This window comes from Macaca fascicularis, chromosome 3, assembly GCF_037993035.2.
Source record: "Macaca fascicularis isolate 582-1 chromosome 3, T2T-MFA8v1.1".
In the NCBI taxonomy this organism is placed as follows: domain Eukaryota; kingdom Metazoa; phylum Chordata; class Mammalia; order Primates; family Cercopithecidae; genus Macaca; species Macaca fascicularis.
Window position 1 is genome coordinate 86,116,162 of NC_088377.1, and position 18,997 is coordinate 86,135,158.

Below are 18,997 nucleotides of genomic sequence, written 5' to 3' on the forward strand. Positions count from 1 at the left end.
GTGGTGTGAGTGGCTGCAGCCCAGGGAGGCAATGGGGAGCAGTGGGGCCTGTGGCAGAGCCCATGCCTGGGAAGTCCATCAGCTTTCCTGGTGAGGCCACAGGAATGATGTTGAATTAGGGATCACAGCAGGCTGGGTGTGGCGGGCCTCCTCAGACGACTGGGGAGCTGATGAGGGCCTGAGCAGTCCACACTGGCCAGAGCTGGGTGGGTTGCAGGTGGATGGGCCCCAGGCAGCACAATCCTGGGCACCATGCCCTGTTTGTGAGGACTGTTAGAACCCCAGATGGGGGGTCTCCAGGTGGCGGGTGCAGCGGGCCCAGAGCCCAGAGCCCAGTTTTACAGGGATACTAGTAATTGGGTTGGGCACCTTGAACCCCTTTCCCGAGTGGGCCCTTTTCCGGACTTTAACCCTCTCTGCAGTGCCGTGTGGCAGACAGCAGAGCCTGGGGGTGGACGGGAGAGGGGGCTGCTGAGGAGCTGACCCACCCGCCCCATTTCAGAGCTGCGCCCTGGTTTCGCCGGACAGAGTTGGTGTTTGGAGCCCGACTGCCCTCGGGCACACGGCCTGCCTGTCGCATGTTTGTGTCTGCCTCGTTCCCTCCCCTGGTGCCTGTGTCTGCAGAAAAACAAGACCAGATGTGATTTGTTTAAAAACAAAACAAAACAAAAAAACAAGATGACGACGACAACCACAAAAAAATTGACATCAGATGAAATGAAAAAAAAAAAAAAAAAAAACTAAAGGAAGGAAAAAGCTGTAAAAATCACTGGCATTCGTGGGGCCGCTCCCCACCCAAGCTCCACGTGTGTCCGTCTGTGCTCCTGGCCTCTGGGGGACCAGCTGGGACATGAACTTGTCTGCCAGGCCCCTGTCGCGTGCTGAACGGTGTTAGTTTGTAGGTAACGCACACACCCCACACCTAAGGTGTCTGCATCCTCCCGCCAACGCATGGGCTCCACATGGTGTGCTCGCTGGCTGTCGTGACTGTCAGCTGTCTCTTGGGAGGGGCTGTGGGGCCCGCTGGGCTGCCTCCTTTCCCGCTAGTTGTGCCTGAGAGTTGCTGTTGTTCCTGCTTTCCCTTCCCTTCCTTTCATCCCCTGAAGGGCTAGGTGTGGGTTTTCCGTGCCCGGTATCCCCACACACCCAGCACGGACAACCCTTCGGCAGAGCCCAGGCCGGCCCCTCACCCCCTGGAGTATTGAGACCGGAGTCCCGTCCCCAAGGCCATCAGAGATGCCCCCACACACCCAGGACTCCAGCTCTGGTCCTTCTAGGGGAATAAAGTGCAAAGAGGGGCACAGCTTAGCTTCGGGCCTCTCGCCGAGCAAGAGATAGCACTGCTGGCTACAGCTCCAACACAGCCAGCTGTGGCAAGAGGACTCTGCCTGGGCTGGCCTCCCTCCTGTGTGAGGTGTCTGTCTCTTCTCTGCCAGCCAGCAGCAGATGCGCTGGCAGCTCCCGACCCTGTTTCCACCCCTTGGCCCTCCCCCAGCCTGTTCGGCTTGTCCGCGCCCCGAAATGGGGAACAGACTTTTGACAAAGGACTGCGGGCCTTACTCAAGTCCCTGAGCCCCCAACTGAAGCTAGGAGGGGAGGCCAGGCTTTGTGTCTGGGCATATTTGTCTGCTGATGGAGTTTGGGAAAGCCTGGGGCTTGGGGTTTGGTCGGGTGGTACAGCAAGTGGCAGAGCGGGGTCAGAGGTGGTGGCTGCCCAGCTTTTGGGCTGAGATGAGGGTCTGTGCAGCGGTTTGCTGAAGTGGGAGTGCCTTTGGAATCTGGGCTGGGAGCAGAAGGGAGCAAAAGCTACAGTGGGAGCCAGCCTAGGGCACGTGGGAGGCGTGAGGGCAGTGCTGCCCGTGCAGTGTCAGGTGTGAGAGCACCTTGGTGGGCTGCAGTGCGTGTGAGGGCACCTTCTAGGTGGGCCAGGGATGCAGCTATGGAGATAAGGCGGGCTGGGGACACAAACAGGTGGGCATAGGGCCCAAGACACCAGCGGATGGAGGGCAGGGTCCAGCCCTGTGCTCCTGAGTGTCGGCTGCCTGGGTTTGAGGCGGTGGGTCCCCAGCCCCTTGTGATGGTGTGTACCATGGGGGAACTCGGGGACAGGGCAAGCCCAAGCACGGTGGGGCTGCAGGGTGGGTCAGAAGCCAGGTTGGGTGGGAGTGGTCAGAAGCCCTGACTGCAGAGGGTCGGGGGCTCCTGCCCCAGTGCCTGCCCACCTTCAATTCACATCGTTTTCAACAAGGATTTTCTTTATCTTCCCCTACAAATCAAGCCAAGGGAGGGGCACAGAATGGGGAACAGGACACAGGATCCTAAACTCCAAGGGGACTGTCCACCGATGAACACTCAGAGTGGACACCATCTTCCGTCCACGCTGTGCCCAGGACAGCTGTCCCCATCCATGAACACAGGGTAAACATCTGCCGGGCTCCGCACCAGTGGCTCCCTGGGCCATGGGACAGCGGCAGGGCTCACCACGGACAGCGCGTGGCCCAGCGGCCGGCCACCCTGGCGTCCTGGGGCCTCCTTCCCTCCTCTCCCTCTCACCTTGTCACCTCCACGGAGCTGCCTGTCTGGGATAATTTGGGGATTTTTTTTCTGGGGGATAATTCTTTTGCATGACCCCTAAAGAGCAAGCCACACCGCTCTGCTAGCTAGGTGTCTACGGTGTGGTGGCGGCGGCCGCTGGCCAGCGCTGCAAGGGGTCGGCTGCCCACGGTGCTGGCTGGCCTCCCCTCCTCTCTCTTTTTGCTGAGTTTCATTGTCTTTTCTTTCTGAGCCTTGTAAGTGTACAAAAATTATTCTTATTTTGTTCTGTCTCGGGAAACTGCAAATAAAAGAAAAACAGGACAAACTGCTTCAAGTGCAGCTGGGTGCTTTAGCTGGAATCCTGCCAACCTCCTGCGCCAAAATACAGACTCAAGCCCGGTCCCTGGCCAAGACCCTACTTGGGCCCCTCCTCCAACAGAAGGTAGTGCTATGGAGCCCTGAGCTGGCCCTGACATTCCTGAGCTTCTCCAGGGTGAACAGCTCACCCCAGGTAGGGCACTAGTCATAGATCATAGCTCCACCAGCTGTCCCCACCTCTTCCTCTGGTCCTCTGAAGTCTTCTGGGCCCAGGGCTGTCCACCCTGGATGCTGGAACTGAAACTGGATCCCAGCCCCCAACGCCCCTGAACTCTCCATTCCCCCTCAGTGGCTGCTAAAGATGTGGCCAGGGGCAGCCTCTGGGCAGGAAGGAGCCCCAGGACCAAGACCTCTGGCTGGCTGCTGTCTCCTTTCGCCCCTGCTACATGTATTGGCTGTTCTGGACGCTGAGGGGACACAGTGACCACAAAGCCAGGCTCCACCCCAGTGGATTATGCAGACAGACGGCACACAGGCCTGTGTGGGTATCAGCCTCCAACACCAGACGTAGGCAAGGTGCAAGGTGATATAGTAGACAGCCATCATGGGGGCCGGGAGGCTCCAGCAGATGCCATACAACCAGCCCAGAATCCGGGACAGAGAGCTGGAATGGAGACAGGGAGACAGGGAAGCCAGATGCCAGGCCAGATTGACCAGGTGCTATAGGCCTGTGGGCCAGGCCAGGCTTGGGGACTTCATCCTGGGTGTGAAGGAGATAGGCACCCCTCAGTCCTTCCCTCTGCATCTCCAGCCCAAGCTAAAAGCAAACCCTTAGGTTGGAGTAAGGAGTAACCCCCTGCCAAGTTTCTCCTGTCCTCAGGCTCCACCCACCACCCATGCTGCCTGGCCCCATAGGGCACACGCTCAGGCCCAGCCCTGGAAAGCAACTGCAACTGCCTGTGCTATGCTGGCCCTTCTCAGCCTCAATGCCCTCCTCCCTCCCCGATGCACCCTCGTGGCCCCCGCTGGGCCCCCTGATGCACCCTCATATCTCCATGGCAACCTGCTGAGAGTGTGGCCTTGCCCTTGGCTCCCCTCCACACCTGTGTCCCAGGCAGTGCCATGGTACTTTCCTGAAACAGAAGGATGGGCTTCAAAACAGTCCCAGACACTAAGCACGCCTGCATTTTGGGTCCAAGTAACTTCTGACAAGACGAGTGCCCCTACACACGCTCGGTCCTGTCCACTATGGGCAGGGAGCCTGAAGGATCCCCCAGAACTGGCTAAAGCCCTCAGTCTCCTCCTCCACCCTGAGCATCTGGTTAAACACCTTCATGTGGCAGAGCAGCCCTGGATGTCAGCTTCTTGCTCCTCATGGTCTGCACCTGGACAGGTGCTCTCAGGTGTGTGGGTGGCCAGGTGGCAGGTCCCAAAAGCCAGTTGCAAAGAATCTAGGCCAGTGCCCATGAGTGCTGCGGTGTCTGTCCCTAACATGGTATCTAGGGCTCCACTCACCTATCAGCTGTAATCGGAGGAGGATTTCCAGGCCAGGCCTCCCCCAGGAAGGCTGCAGGCACTGCGGATCGTGCACCCTCACATGCATTATTCCTGAGGCCCTTCTGCAGATGCCATCAGGGCAGCAACTCTGATGAGGTTTTAGGGCACAGCACACAGGACTAAGCCATCCTGTACTGGGCCAAGCGCTACAGGCAAAAGGGACACCACTGATGAGCATTTCATTCATCATTTTTATTTTTACATTTTTTTGAGAGGGAGCCTCACTCTGTCACCCAGGCTGGAATGCAATGGTACGATCTTGGCTCACTGCAACCTCTCCCTCCTGGGTTCAAGTGATTCTCCTGCCTCAGCCTCCTGAGTAGCTGAGATTACAGGTGCCTGCCACCATGCCTGGCTAATTTTTGTATTTTAGTAGACATGGGGTTTCACCATGTTGGTCAGGCTGTTCTCAAACTCCTGACTTCAAATGATCCGCCCACCTCGACCTCCCAAAGTGCTGGGATTACAGGCGTGAGCCACTGTGCTCGGCCCATTCATCACTTTTAAATAGCACCCTCTGAACAAAGCTCCCTGGGCCATGTGACTCCAAGGTTTACGCCTGCCCACCCAGGTCTGGCAGGTCCTCAGAACAGGAAAAGCCGAGCACTGCTCAAGGCTGCTTGCTGGGCCAGACAGAGGTCTCTGCCTCCAGGCTCACAAGTACAGGCTGAAAGCAGCCTTGGGCCCATCTCCCTGGAAGGCTGCAGAGGCTTCAGAGGGCTCCCTGAACTCAAAACCTGATGCAAGACTTGAATTTGACTTACCCCTGGTTCACCTAACAACCTGCAGGGGTCAGCTTTGGCTCTTCTAGGAAGCAGGAAGCTTCCAGGCACCCTGTGGAGCCCCCTCTGCTCCTGAAAAGTTGCCACCTGTGCTTGGTGGGATGCCAGGTGGTCTCAGACTGACCCTGGGGTCAGCTCAGCGGCGAGGGACAGGAAGCCTACAGCAGGATCAGGATGGGGCCTCCTGTCCCATGGCTCTGCAGCCATGAGGCAGCTTTTCCAGGGGGGGGTCTCCTGGTTGCAGCTAAGACCAGGCAACAGGATTCAGCAATGACAGGGCTGCTTCTACTCCAGGGCTCCCTCACCTGGTTAACAGCAAAAAAGAAAATACAGTTCCTGCTAGCAACGTCTAGAGAAAGGAGGTGAAGGAGTCAGGCCTGCAGCTATCACTCCTGGACAGGGGCCAGCCAGGATAACTTGGACCCTTGCGTGCAGCAGGCATGCAGGCATACAGTACGAGGCCGCTCTCTCCCCGGGGCTTGGTGAGGGAAGGGTTCCCCTGAAGCACAAAGAAAGCACAGGACCACTGTGGAATTTCAAGACAACTTTATCCAGACAGGCGCCTCTCAAACAGAACACAGGGAAGTTAGGCAGCAGTTCCTAAAATACAGTCTTGCCAAGTGATTTACAACAGAACACAAAAGGAGCAGGGGATCTGTGGGCGGGGCCGGGCTGGGCCCTCTATCTCACATGGCCTGAGTCAAGCCAGCCCGCCTTGCTTGGCAGGGGCTGACCTGCAAGCGGAGATCTCACTTCCTCTTACCCCAAATTCACACCTCCATTTTCCCCGCCCCCATCTCTCCCCAGGGTCCTCAAGTGGGGAGGGAGAGGTAGCATCCCTCAGATCCAGGCCCACTCCACTCCGTCTCTGGCACCAGTGGGCAGGCTGGGTCTGGGCCTCAAGGGGCCCTCGGCTTAGGGTGTCTATGGCAGTAGGAAAATGGCATGGACAGGCTCTTCAGCAGTAGGCCAAAGTCCTCTGGCCAGCAGTACCCAGAGAAAATGGGCAGCAGCAGGTAAACCATCCAGGAGGTGGGGTCCTCTGAACCCATGGCAGACACCACCCTCCTGCCCAGCCCCTGCCCACACTGGGGGTCAGGACCACTGAGACTCTGGTCAGGACAGTGGGTGCTCTCAGCAGTGTGGCAAGCTCAGAGCAGGGCTCCCAAGGACCATACCACACTGGTTCAAAACGTAGATGACACCATCCCAACAGGAGCTTTCATGGGAGCTGGATCCCAGGGATGCATCCTGAGCACAGGTTGGCAGCCTGGAACATAACACTAGGACCCAAGGGATTTGGAACATCCTGGGCCCATCTCCTGGGCTGCTCCAGTCTGTTTCCATGACTTGGGCTGTGAGTGGGCCTCCTGCCAGGTGGCAGGGCACAGCTTAGACCAACCCCCTGGCCTCCATCCCCCATGCAGCTGCCTCTGACCAAGAAGGAACTAGCAAGTCTATGCTGGCCAGACCACAGGTGGGGTGCTGGGAGTCCTCAGGTTGGCTGGCACCCACTCCTGGTGCCCATGGGAGAGACCCACTTGTTCAGATGCATAGGCCTCAGGCGGTTCAAGGCAGTCTTGCAGCCAGAGAGGCAAATAAAAACCAGTTCTGAGAGACCACAGCACCTGCTGCTTTGATCGTGATGTTCAAGGCAAGTTGCAAGTCAAGGCAAGTGTCCCAGAGGCCCTGGGCAGCTGAGTGCACCTGTGTTTGATCTTCCCCTGATGACGGACACTCCCAGCTGACCATCCAAACACCAGGAGAACATCCCCCTTTCCTGGGCTCAGTTCCTAGTCTACTTGCTGGTACGACCTCAACCCACACACTCCCTGCTCACAATGCAGCTCCTTCTAAACCCTCCCACAAGCCACCTTTGTGGGACTTGGAAGCTGCTTAGGATGGGCCCTGCCCTCTGTGGGAAGCCAATCCTAGCAGAAAGGTAAGCTAAACAACAGTCTCAGAATCTGAGACCCAGTGACTGTTCCCCCAGCCCCAGGCCTTGGGCCTGAAGTGGGGGCCTGCCTGTGGCCACTGTGGTGGGTTCACTCCCACCCCCAACAGTGGCCCCAGGAGAGGCTTTCCCAAGAGTCTTTAAACTCCACCCACCCCAGCCCTAGCATCAGGGACTCCCCACCCCCCCACTGGAGTGTTAATATTATTAATGTACAAATAAAATCCAAAGATATACCAAAGATCGAGAAACAGCTGGCTCTGACCTCCCTCCCACAGAGCCTTCCCAGGGTTAGCTGAAAAAGAGCCCTTTGGCATCTACAGAAGCCAGTTGGAGTTTATGGTTTCATTTGCCCAAAAATACACCTTTGGGGACCTCAAATTCTTTCCAAGAATCACTACCACACATATGAATTTGAACATTCGCCACCCTTCCACCATCCTTTTCTCCCAGGAACTTCAAAATAAAAATGGCCAGTCTGCCGCCACTCTGGCTCCTCGTCTATGGCTGTCTCTTCTTTTCCAGGGGCTGCAGTTCTGATGTGAATGATGGTGCCATTCCAGCGCTGGGCCTCTGGCAGGCTGCATCACATGATGGCACAGCATGAGTTTTGTTTCCGGGCCTTGGAAAAAAAACAAAGAGAAGCTGAGAAGGAGTACTGAGGAAGTCAGGAAAGCCCCAGTCCTGGCAGTGGTAGAGGGAGCTCCACAGGACACAGCCAGCCAGATAAACTAGCACTGGAATGGGGTGGGGGAGGCCTCGAGGGAAGCTGTCCACAAGCAATTCCCATCACCAAGCACTAGGCGGGCCCCAGTTTCCAAAACTAGTCTGGGATCCTTTTTTCCCTTCTTTTCTCACACCCCATTAATGCTATCAAAAAGTGAGTAAAATTCCCACAGTTAGGCCAGGTGCAAGCAAAGGACCAATAATACAAATGGGATTGGCAGAATATCTTAATTATGCCCTACTCTTGTCTTCAAACAATGCTATCTGACCACCACGGTGGTGTTTCTTCCTAGAAGATGGTCCTGAGAACAACAGATGTGGTTCCCACTAGGGATGTGGTTTGTGGGGACCATTGTTGCCACCTTCTCTCTTGCTTTCTGGTCACAGACTATCTTCCTAATCCCACCTAGCCATCTCCCTCCAATATGCACATGAAAACAAATGTGTGTGGACAGACCAAGTATATTTGTCCCTATGACTGTCCAACCATGGGCCATCTCCACACAGGAAGACATGAGCACTGACCTGAGAGAAAGCGGCAGTCAGCAGCACCCATACTTGTCAATGAAATATTTCTGTCAAAGGGAAATTAACTAAAAGCTTAAGAACCTCTTCAGGAAGGCTGAACTGCTTGAATCCTGAAGACTTATGTTTAACTACTCAGCAGAAAGAGGAGTAAGATTCAATAGTAAATCTCTGGTGATCAGAACTTGAACCAGCCTTCCTGGACCGGGGGTAGGAGTTCAGAAATAAGCCAGAGCAGCAGAGGGCAGATCAGAGGCAGGGTTGGAACAAGGCCTCGGCCTGCATTAACTCCATTGGTGCCCAAGTGAACTGCCTCCAACCACCTGGGTCTGAGGCGCTCACCTTAGGCTCTGGTTGCACAAGGAGTGAAATCCCCATCCACCATGATTCAATAGTCTAAGAAAGACCTGTTTATAGTGGAGAGTGCCAGAAGCAGCAAGCTGCAACTGCTCTCTGGAGAGAACACCCAGGAGGCAGCAGGTGCTGGGTACTCACAGTTTTATAGAAGGCTTTAGACTGCGTTCCCAGCACCTCGGATTTGGACACCAAGTCATCTAGCTTCTCACCTCGCTCTAACAGAGACTCCATGGTGTTGTGCTGGACAAAAGAGAGAAGAGAACCCAGCTCTGTTCAGTACATGCCCTAACATGAGCCCCTCGTACTTCAGTCATGGGGGAAAGCGCCTAATCTGGGTTCCACTTCAACACACACAAACTTCACCTCTAGGTGTCAAGACTCGGTCCAAGAATAGTTACTGTCCAAGTGGATGGAACAGAACCTGGTGACATTCCCGTGAAATCTAGAAGATCTAACTGGGATGTACAGGAGACTTCCCAAAAAGCTGTCCCCAGCACAGGCTTAGATAACCAGCACTCCAGGAAAACTCCCACTCAGGAAAACTACACACACATTTATATATACATTTGTGTGTGTGTGTGCGCGCGCACATGTGTGTGTGCATGGGGCTTTGGAAAAAGAGTAGCTGGCACTATATGATTGCACTGGGTTGGAGAGTGACCCGCACCACCTCCCCGTCCCAACTGTGCCCCAGAAATTAACATCCCCAGAATCTCTGAATGTGACCTTATTTAGAAATAGGGTCTTGGCAGATGTAACTAGTTAGGAAGAGGTAATACTGGATTAGGGTTGCATCTAATTCCATGACTGATGTCCTGGTGAAGAAACGGAAACACACACAGAGAAGGTCACGTGACGGCAGAGGCAGAGTCTGGAGTGATACACCTCTAATCCAAGGAACGCCAAGGACGGCCAGCAGCCATCAGAGGCTGGAGAGAGGCCTGTGACAGACTCTCCCTCAGAGCCCCAAAAGACATCAGCCAGGCCCACAGGGCTACTTGTTAACAGCAAATAGCTGAGGGTATCTGTTGACAGCAGCCACAGGAAACAAAGGTGGTGGGAAATGGCTACTGAGCACTTGATGTGAGGTGAGTCCAAACTGAGCAGCGCTCTGAGCGCAGACACACCAGACTTCAGATGCAAACTCACACATGCCTCATTAATAAGTTTTATACTGAAAAAAATAGTAAATTTTATACTGATTACATGTTGGAAAAATTGTATTTGGATATACTGGGTTAAGTAAAATATGCAATTTAATTAAATTCTACTTATTTTCCTTTTATCATTTCAAAATACGGCTCCTAGAAAATTCTAAGTTACATACATGCCTCAAATATATACCGGACAACACTATGACAGAACATGCCCTGCCTTCTAAACGGGCTATGTCCTAAATGTCATCACTACAAACTCTGACTTAGGAAATGAAAACACTGACCCCATGGGAAGGGGTCTAGAGATGGAGGCCTCACAAGAGCCAGCAGCTCTGCCACCAGGGCCCTCAGGAAGCAGCAGCTCACTTCTCTCCCCAGATGGCCACTGCTGCAGCAGCTGGATGCACACATGAAGCGCCACAGAACGAGGAGCCAGCAAGAATGTCCTTCATCCCTACACACAGCTGAGCAACTCAAATTTTTAACACAAAAAGTTAACTGATTCAGATATGCACACCAATCATCTAGATTTACAACTGCAGCTAGATAAGGCTGTGCGAATAGGACTCATCCACACGCCACCGTGGGGAGAGGAGAAACAGCGGGTGTCCCAGGTGTCATGGTACTCAGACTAGGACTCGAGCAACACAAGAGACGGCTTGAGGAGAAAACGGAGAAATGCCACCCAGGTGGTAAAAAAGCTCACAAGGTTTCAAAAGACACAGATACCATGAGACTTTCACGTCTATTATTCATTCCAAAGCCACGTTATTTGGAGTGCGGTCAGCAGACATGTGTTTGAAGCCCCTGGGATGCTTTTTATACAATGCAGATTCCCAGGCTCCACCCCAGGCCAACAACCCCAACCCCAGGAGACGCTGATGTACACACTAAAGCCATGCCTGTGTAATGGTAAAGCTTTGTATTTGGGCTTCAATCTACTCTAGGTATCTATCAACTGCTGAGCACGGTATAAACTAGGCACTGTGTCATGAGCAGGATGGAAAAATGTCCCAGTGCTTATACGCAGGTCAGGGAGACATGTAAACAAGCAGTAACAAAACTGACATCTGATCAGAAAGGCCCAACCTTCAGTCGTCTGTGTGTGAGCTGGGCAAGAAAGGGTATAAGAGAGAACAGGGTGCAGTCAGGAGACTGTGAGTTAGAGAGTTTGCACTTTATCCTGGGGTGGATCTGAGAGCTGCTGAAGGGTTCTAAGTTGTGCAGATCAATGACTACTGTCTGGTGGACAGACTGGAGGTGAGCAGGAAGCAAGGGGACCACTTACAGGCAAAGGCCGTAAAAGCCAAACCTGAGAAAAGCAGATGGCTGCTTACATTCCACTTGTATGCAAAAACTAAAAAAAAAAAAAAAAAGGGAGTTGAGGCAGCAGTTACAAATCAGGAGATTTCAGCTCAAAATGCAGGGTTCCGGCTCTTTTCAAATGGGCCTATGTAACAACCCTGGGCCCGTATTCCAGAAACTGCCCTGTGGTCAGTGTACTGTGGTTCAATCTGTTCACTTTCAATGCAAACCCTGCAAGGGGAGGCACCTGTGGGGTGTGGAGGCACCTGACACCCTAACAAAGCCACCAGGGTGGGAATCCAGGTCTTCAGAGGCCAAACCCTAGGAACCCAGTAAATGCCCAGACAGGCAGTAGCCACGGGGAAGGGAGACTTGAGGGTTCCAATGGTTACCAGCTTGGTTCCCTAGAAACAATGGGTGCCATTAACCAAGACAAGGGTATAGGAGAGAGTCTGATGCCTGCGGTGAGGGAGGGGGTGGGCAATCCCACTTCCTGGAGAGTGCTGTAGTTACTATTCTATTAAAATGAGGATGGATCTGTGCATGCCTGGCCAGTGGCAAATCGCACCCCCACCTCAGTTCTTGGGCTTGCTCTCCATCTTCCTGCTTACCAGAATGATTTTGGTCTCATCTAGTTCGGCCTGCACTTTAGTCATGGGATCAGCTTCTCGTGGGTTCTAGGAAAGAGTGAAAAATAATAAAGTCAGGACTGAAGTGGCTACCTGGAAACAAAGCCCAAAACCGAGGAAGCTGGACAAGCTTCCACAGGTTAAAAACCACAGCCTGGGCTGGGCACAGTGGCTCACGCCTGTAATCCTAGCACTTTGGGAGGCCGAGGCAGGTGGATCACCTGAAGTCAAGAGTTCAAGACCAGCCTGACCAACATGGTGAAACCCTGTCTCTACTAAAAATACAAAAATTAGCCGGGCGTGGTGGCACATGCCTGTAATCCCAGCTACTTGGGAGGGTGAGGCAGGAGAATAGTTTGAACCTAGGAGGCGGAGGTTGCAGTGAGCCGAGATTGCGCCATTGCACTCCAACCTGGGAAACAGAGCGAGATTCCATCTCAAAAAAAAAAAAAAAAAACCCCACAGCCTGTTTAACATGTAACAGAAACCCAAAGCCTGCCTACAGCTTGGGTTCCCAGGTCTGAAGGTGGATTCTCTGTTTTTCAAACAGAAGGCTTGAGAGAGACCACCAGCATCAGAAGCTGTCAGAAGCAACCAGACCAGAACTATCAGGGCAGTTGGCTTTTTCAGTTTCACATGGATTCTGGGCCACATGGTGTCTGCATGAAGCTTCCTTTAACCCTACCTGGTATCTACTGAGGTGACCATCCAGGGCTGGGTAATGGATTGTAGCAGGGGATCCTACTGGCCAGTCTATCCTGTCAACTTGCTTGGAGAATTCATCTAGTACCTGCAAGACAAAGGAGCCTCAACAAGCCTCCCACTTTGCACTCACCAGTAGTCTCAACGACAGGGCTTCACCCCTGAGCACCTCACCCTGAATGAGGCTCCTTGGCCCCCAGAGCCCAGGAAGGAAGAATGAGGGGGAGATATAATGGCAACAGAGAAAATGTAGGCTAAAGTTATTTCCAAATTTTTATCATTAAAACGTATCCTAAATATTCTGAGAATCAAAAGTATGCCCAGCCTGAGATGAACCTCACCTGGGGAGTAATAAAGGTATTTGAATTTTAAACCACAGATATCCAGAAAAAAAGGGCACTGGCCCTCTAATTTTCCAAAGCAATTTTTTTTAAAAGAGAATTAGGTCCCCTGGATTTAAGAAACCACCAGATTCCATGTGTTTGGAGGTATTTTGGTGCTCTGGGGTATAGGATGAAGCCTCTGACTTCAAAGAGTTTATATTAGTAATTAGCACTGTACACACAAAAAATTAAAGAATGCTTAGATGCTAAGCTCTGTGGTACAACTGACTGACATCAAGGTGGAGGGATGCAGCAACTGCAGGAGGCAATGTGGAGACTGAGGGCATTCAAGAGGGAGACTCCTTGAGCAGAAGCACAGGGGGCGAGAACACGAGGCACAGCTGTCTCCAAAGGTCCCATCCCAGAGATGCTGTGACTCAGTGGCCTAGACCCCGGTCACATGAGGGACAGCACCGGGGAGGAAACCCATGCAGGGAGGCCAAATTGTCTCTTGGATCGCAGGAAAGGGGGCTGAAAAACGTGTTGACTTTGGACACATCATTTCATCCCTTATGCCTCAGACGCTGCCATCACCCCCTGTCCCAGTCCATAAATATGGCCATTCATCATCCGAGTCCAGTAGAGGCAAATCAAAAACTCACCTTCTCCAGCAAGGTAAAGGCCACCCGGGATGGGTATTCATTGTCGGCAATGACCACACCTGCAAGACTATCATTCCGGACATAGACATGGCACAGATAGTCTAAGGAGACAAGAGATCAGACACATGGATGCTGACATGAGGGCTTCAGACTTCTTTTAATCCCCCCAAATCAAAGCATCACAACGTTAGGCCAAATGAAGTCACTCTGAAGCTCAATAGCTCTGGGCAAGTCTTGTGGAGAGGCTTAGCAGCACAGTCAAATGGGCCACACAGAGGAGCTTGGCCCAACACCTGCTTTAGGACCAGTAAATACCCAGAGGCCCAGTATGCAAAGCAGGGCTTAAAAGGAACAGCCAGCATTGCAGAAAACACACCCTAGACAACATGTCCCCAGGAGCATTTCCAAGTGTTTTCCTTGAGCTCAGGTCAGGCCAAGCTATATCTCGGGGATTCGGAGCCCTTGGGGCTCTGTGCTGCTCCCAAACTTAGGGAACCCTGGACAAGCCAAGAGGCCTCTGCTTTCTTAAAAAAAATCCTTTCAGAGCAGCTGAAAGACAGGAAATTACCACCCAGGGCCTCAGTTTTCCATATTATAGCAGCCTGCTGGGTTTGCTCCACTCTGCTGGGTGACTGGGAGTAAGGGGGTTAGTCTAGAAAAAGATTAGCCACTGCCAGCTAAGGCCTCCAGTGCACTGTGCTAAAATCCTTATATGATTGAAAGGTACAGTTGTATAGATCTTCTGCAAAATATTCACAATCCACAGGATTGTTCATTTTCGTCACTTTGAAAGGATTCAGAGTTGGTACAGCTAACCATATCCCCAAGGAAAGAGAAACGTAAGGATTACAGCTTACGAATAAGAACCTTCTTGTCCTTAAAGATCTGACCCAGAAGATTCCAATGCTAAACAACAGAAAAACAAATAAAAGAGGAGGGAATGATAGTGAGCCCCTGAAATCAGAAAAGAGCAGAGATAAATAAGAACAAGAATGAGGAGGAGGAAGAGGACAGGAGATTGTCACCAATGCTCTCCAGATTTTGTATACCATCCCCAATTAAGATTCAAACATGGGGTCAAAGTGCATACCCTCCAAAGAAACTGAGAACCTGGTCAGTGGGGGAATCGTCTTTAAGTAATAAATGTGGGAAGGGCAGACACAGTTTGAAGGAGAACAGAGCAAGAACACTGAATATTTCACTTCTGTGATGTTAACAGCACAGAGATCCCACATAAAGTGTATATATTCAATCCTGCCTGTATCATAACTGACATTTATATAATCAATTCAGTAACTCTATGTCACGTGACTTGAGGTTAGCATATGTGTGAGATGATCTTTGTCTCTACCTAATGAAACTCATGTAACTCTTTCCTGATCTGTCCGTATAACATACACATCTAAATAAATGCCTAAACCTGAATTATTAGAAAGAAAAAATAGTTTTTTCAGATTCCTGGTCAAAAAATCTATGATGCACAGAATGCATATAGTACCTCAACAGTGCTAGCTGGAAATTCTTTTTTGAGGGGTCTGCAACTCTGGAGAGGATAGAGAAGAATACGATGTGAAGGCTGCTTACTGCTCCAAAAGAGTCAGACCCTAATCTTAAATGAGTCTAAGGGCAATTTTATCTGGGAAGCTCAAACTTCAACAGTGGGCACAGAATTCTGCATAAATAGGAAAAGGAAGAGGGGGAAAAGAGAGAACAAGCTAGAGGAGGAGTGGGGTCCCAGTAGAAAGGAGAGAGCTGGGTGCTGTGTGAGGTGAGGCATGGCAGCCAGGCCAGCACACGCACAGAAGTTGGAGGGTCTTCTTACCTTGTTCTTTGACAGAAGCTCTAGTGCCTTTCGATGAACGCTCCACAATCAGTTGACTCGTGAAGGTCATGAATTCCTGAACGCTAAGAAACACAAAATGTATTTATTGCCTACTTCTTATCACCTTGTCCTCAACACAGTGGAAAGTGACCTCTGGGCTTATACATTAAGTAGACATTGCTTCTTGGTTTCATTCCTTTCCCTCCCACCCTTAGTAACAAACACTCTATAAATGAGCACAATTACTGATAATTATGAATCATCATCACCATGAAAGCTACATCTGTTTGCTACCTAGCTCACCAAAACAGGTGAATTTTCTGGGGGTTTTTCCACAGGATACAGTCAATTGTACCTTTTCATCAGAGTATAATTGGAGATGCAATGGAAAAACAAGAGGTACGTCCTGCTCTCAAGGTCCCAATAACTTCCAAGAAGCAGGACAAATAAGAACTGCACTAGAAAAATAGTAGTGCAAAAACTGTCAGGCAGAAATGCACAACCATTTACGGCTGTGTCCACATGACAGACCCTTGCAATGCCACATACGCCCATAGTGAATGCTAGCTCACGTCTGCTGGGGCTCGTCCACAGACCGAGCGCAAGGCACTCTGGATGGAATAAAAGCAAACTGCTTATCCAAGACAAAAAAGTGGGAAATGGCTCAGACAAAGGGTGAAAGGGAGAAGGTCCATCATGGGCTTAACAGAGATCTATCCAGAACAGAACAGTCATAGGAGATGGTACAGCCAGAGGAACAGGTGCTGACAAGGAGCCTCCAATTGGGGATGTGATATAAAGGGCAGCCAGGGCCATCAGAGCAAGGTGCTCAAATGCAAGTCTGCAGCAGGCTCCAGCAGAGCCATATAGGTAACTGAAGGCCTGACTCTGGGCCTGTGTGCTGCGCCTCCACAATAAAAAAATCAAGATTTGTGCAACAGTTAAACGAGGTAATACGTGTAAAGCACTTGCAACAATGCCTGCACACATAGTATATTACCTGTTAATATCTTGAAGGACTGAAGTGATCAAAATAACCCCTCAGAAAAGAAGACCTCAAACAAGGAAGGCTTTGCAGTAAACCTAAAGAGATAGCACTTGAGGTACGGCTATAAAGAGACAAAGGAAGAACTGCATTGTGACAGCATGTATACGAAGGCCAAAAAAGCTGGGAAACTACTTTTTCAAGTTTGGGATCTGGTAATTATGGGGCACGAAGGATGTAAGTAAGGAGATCTTATAAGAAAATGAGCTCAGGCCGGACGCGGTGGCTCAAGCCTGTAATCCCAGCACTTTGGGAGGCAGAGGCAGGTGGATCAACGGAGGTCAGGAGTTCGAGACCAGCCTGGCTAACATGCTGAAACCCCATCTCTACTAAAAATACAAAAATTAGCTGGGCGTGGTATTGCGCACCTGTAATCCCAGCTACTTGGGAGGCTGAAGCAGGAGAATTGCTTGAACCCAGGAGGCAGAGGTTGCAGTGAGCTGAGATTGTGCCACTGCACTCCAGCCTGGGTGACAGAGCGAGACTCCATCAAAAAAAAAAAAAAAAAAAATCAGCTGGAACATGTGTTGTTTTAAGACATATTAGTAGAGATGTCCCTTTAGTGCTGTAGCTGTTAGTCATTGCAAACCAGTGTGTGTGTCCCAAGCAGGTAAGGTATAAGTCCTACAAGTGAAAACTCTGAGAATCTTAAGTGCTAATGGGAAGGAACAAGGAAAAAGAATCAGAGCCAAGTTGGCACCAAAAGTTCCATCTGAGAAAAGCAACAACACAGAGCAGTGAATGTAGGCCATGGTAAAGACTGCAAAGACCAAGAACTCCAAGAAGGAGCTAAAAGATGATGCAGCAATTCCGCTTCTGGGTAAATACCAAAAAAATACAAGCAGGGTCTTAAAGAGATATTTGTACATCCATGTTCATAGCAGTGTCATTCACAATGGCTGAAATGTGGAAGCAACCCAGGTGTCCACTGACAGATGAACAGATAAGCAAAATGTGCTAAATACATACAATGGATTATTCAGCCTTAGAAAGGGAAGAAATTCTGATACATGCAACAAGATGCATGAGCCTTGAGGACATTACACTACATGAAATAAGCCAGACACACAAAAACTATAGGATTCTATTTATCTAAGGTCGCCAGAAAAGTAAAAATCACAGAGACAAATTAGAATGGTGGTTGCCATGTGCTGGGGTAGAAGGGAATGGGGAGTTGGTGTTTGATAAAAGTTTGATAAACAGGAGTTCTGGAGACGAGTGACAGTGATGGCTGCACAACACTATCCATCTATTTCGTATCACTGCACTCACCACACGCTTAAAGACAGTGAAGATAAATTTTGTGTGCCATTTTACCACAATTAAAAAATTTTTTTAAAAAGAACTCAAAGGAGCAGAAAGTTTCAACAAAATAACAAATTTTTTTTTTATATATCCAGCAAGTCCTTGACAAAGAACTCTCATCAAGAACCAGCTGCACTGAAGCAGGGAAAACAGAATCCAAACGGCAGATTCCATCAGACTTTGAGACAAGATGACCATAGATACCGATCACGTAGGGTCCTTCTTTCGTGCCTGAGTCACCCCACTCCCTCCCACGAATGGTCTGGAAATGTCTGTGTTACTTCTAACACGTTCCAGCAATTAAAGCGCCCCCAGAAACAAGTAAAAACCTGTAAGCCCTACAGATCCCATGTTTCCTTTCAATCTTCAGTGTGGAATCCTTTTGTACCACTAGTGTCCGACTAAAAAGTGTTAAACCTGGCTTTTAGTTCTAGCTGGTTGTGATATAACCTCTTGGTACCTCAGTGACTTCACCCATTAAAAACAAACAAACAAAAAGCATATCAGTATCTCTCATACTGAATTGTTGGGAAGCCCCGCTAGAAAATCAAAATATGGGCCTCAAGATGCGGCACCCAGGCTCCCAGAGTCAGAATCACTGGGTGGGAGGTGTTGGTCTAAAATATAAATTTCGAGGCCTCAGTCTACTAATTCAGAACATCTTGGTATGAAGCTTGGAAACCTGCACTATTTCACAGTCCCCTTAAAAGAGAATGTTGGATGGTTCCTCAAAGGCACAGTCCACGGCCAGATTCCACTATAGGAGACCAAGCCCGGACCGCAGACCCCGGGCCCTCCCCGCCCCGCCCCGCCCCGCCCCTGACCCCAGCCTTCTCAGACCCCGGGCACTCGGCCACCCTGCCCTGCCCTGCCCCTACCCTCCGGCCTCCTTGACCCTCCCCTGATTCCTCCCCCGACCCCAGGCCCACTCCGACTCGAACCCCCACCCAGTCCTCTCCGCCCGACCACCACGGCCGATCAGCCTGTGCCGCTCACCTGGATCTCTGGAAAAAGCTGAAGGAAGACACATCGTACGCGGCTTTGAGCAGCACCACCTTGGCCTCGCCTTTGTAGAGGACGCTGAGGCTGTACAGTTTCATGGCTCCGCGCCCTCAGGCCGCCCGCCTGCCCAGCCGCGGGACCCGCTCTCAGGGAGCAGCGCGGCCGCCGCCCCTCGAGACCGCCGCCGCCTACCGGTCTCTCAGCAGCCCGCTGCTGACGGGGCCACCGCCGGCTTCCTCCTCCCGGCTCTCAACCCACTTCCGGATCCGGTCAGCCTGGTTGTGGGTTCTC

At 51.3% G+C, this 18,997-nt stretch overlaps 2 protein-coding genes across 52 annotated transcripts in view; one reads left to right on the plus strand and one right to left on the minus strand.

Annotated features, from left to right (window-relative positions):
* CAMK2B (calcium/calmodulin dependent protein kinase II beta) overlaps nucleotides 1-2,860 on the plus strand; it is a 109,603-nt gene extending 106,743 nt beyond the window's left edge. For 41 of the 50 annotated variants that reach the window (XM_074035103.1, XM_074035121.1, XM_074035125.1 and 38 more), the window contains one exon: nucleotides 503-2,860. The gene's annotated coding sequence lies outside the window, so the exon portion shown is untranslated. Of the gene's footprint in view, nucleotides 1-422 lie in introns of all 50 variants that reach the window. The other 9 variants (XM_045387689.3, XM_074035098.1, XM_045387699.3 and 6 more) reach the window with 1 other exon arrangement.
* Nucleotides 2,861-5,723: 2,863 nt separating this feature from the next.
* YKT6 (YKT6 v-SNARE homolog) lies at nucleotides 5,724-18,962 on the minus strand. 2 transcript variants are annotated; one of them, XM_005549683.4, is made up of 7 exons: nucleotides 18,701-18,962; nucleotides 15,355-15,437; nucleotides 13,533-13,633; nucleotides 12,531-12,635; nucleotides 11,828-11,893; nucleotides 8,893-8,994; nucleotides 5,724-7,768 (listed from the first exon to the last, which is right to left on the minus strand). In XM_005549683.4, exons 1-7 carry the CDS (start codon nucleotides 18,802-18,804, stop codon nucleotides 7,733-7,735), a joined length of 597 nt encoding a protein of 198 aa, XP_005549740.1. In that variant the 5' UTR covers nucleotides 18,805-18,962; the 3' UTR covers nucleotides 5,724-7,732. The 2 variants fall into 2 exon arrangements, with proteins under 2 accessions (XP_005549740.1, XP_015302966.1); XM_015447480.3 differs by lacking the exon at nucleotides 8,893-8,994.
* Between the last annotated feature and the right edge of the window lie 35 nt (nucleotides 18,963-18,997).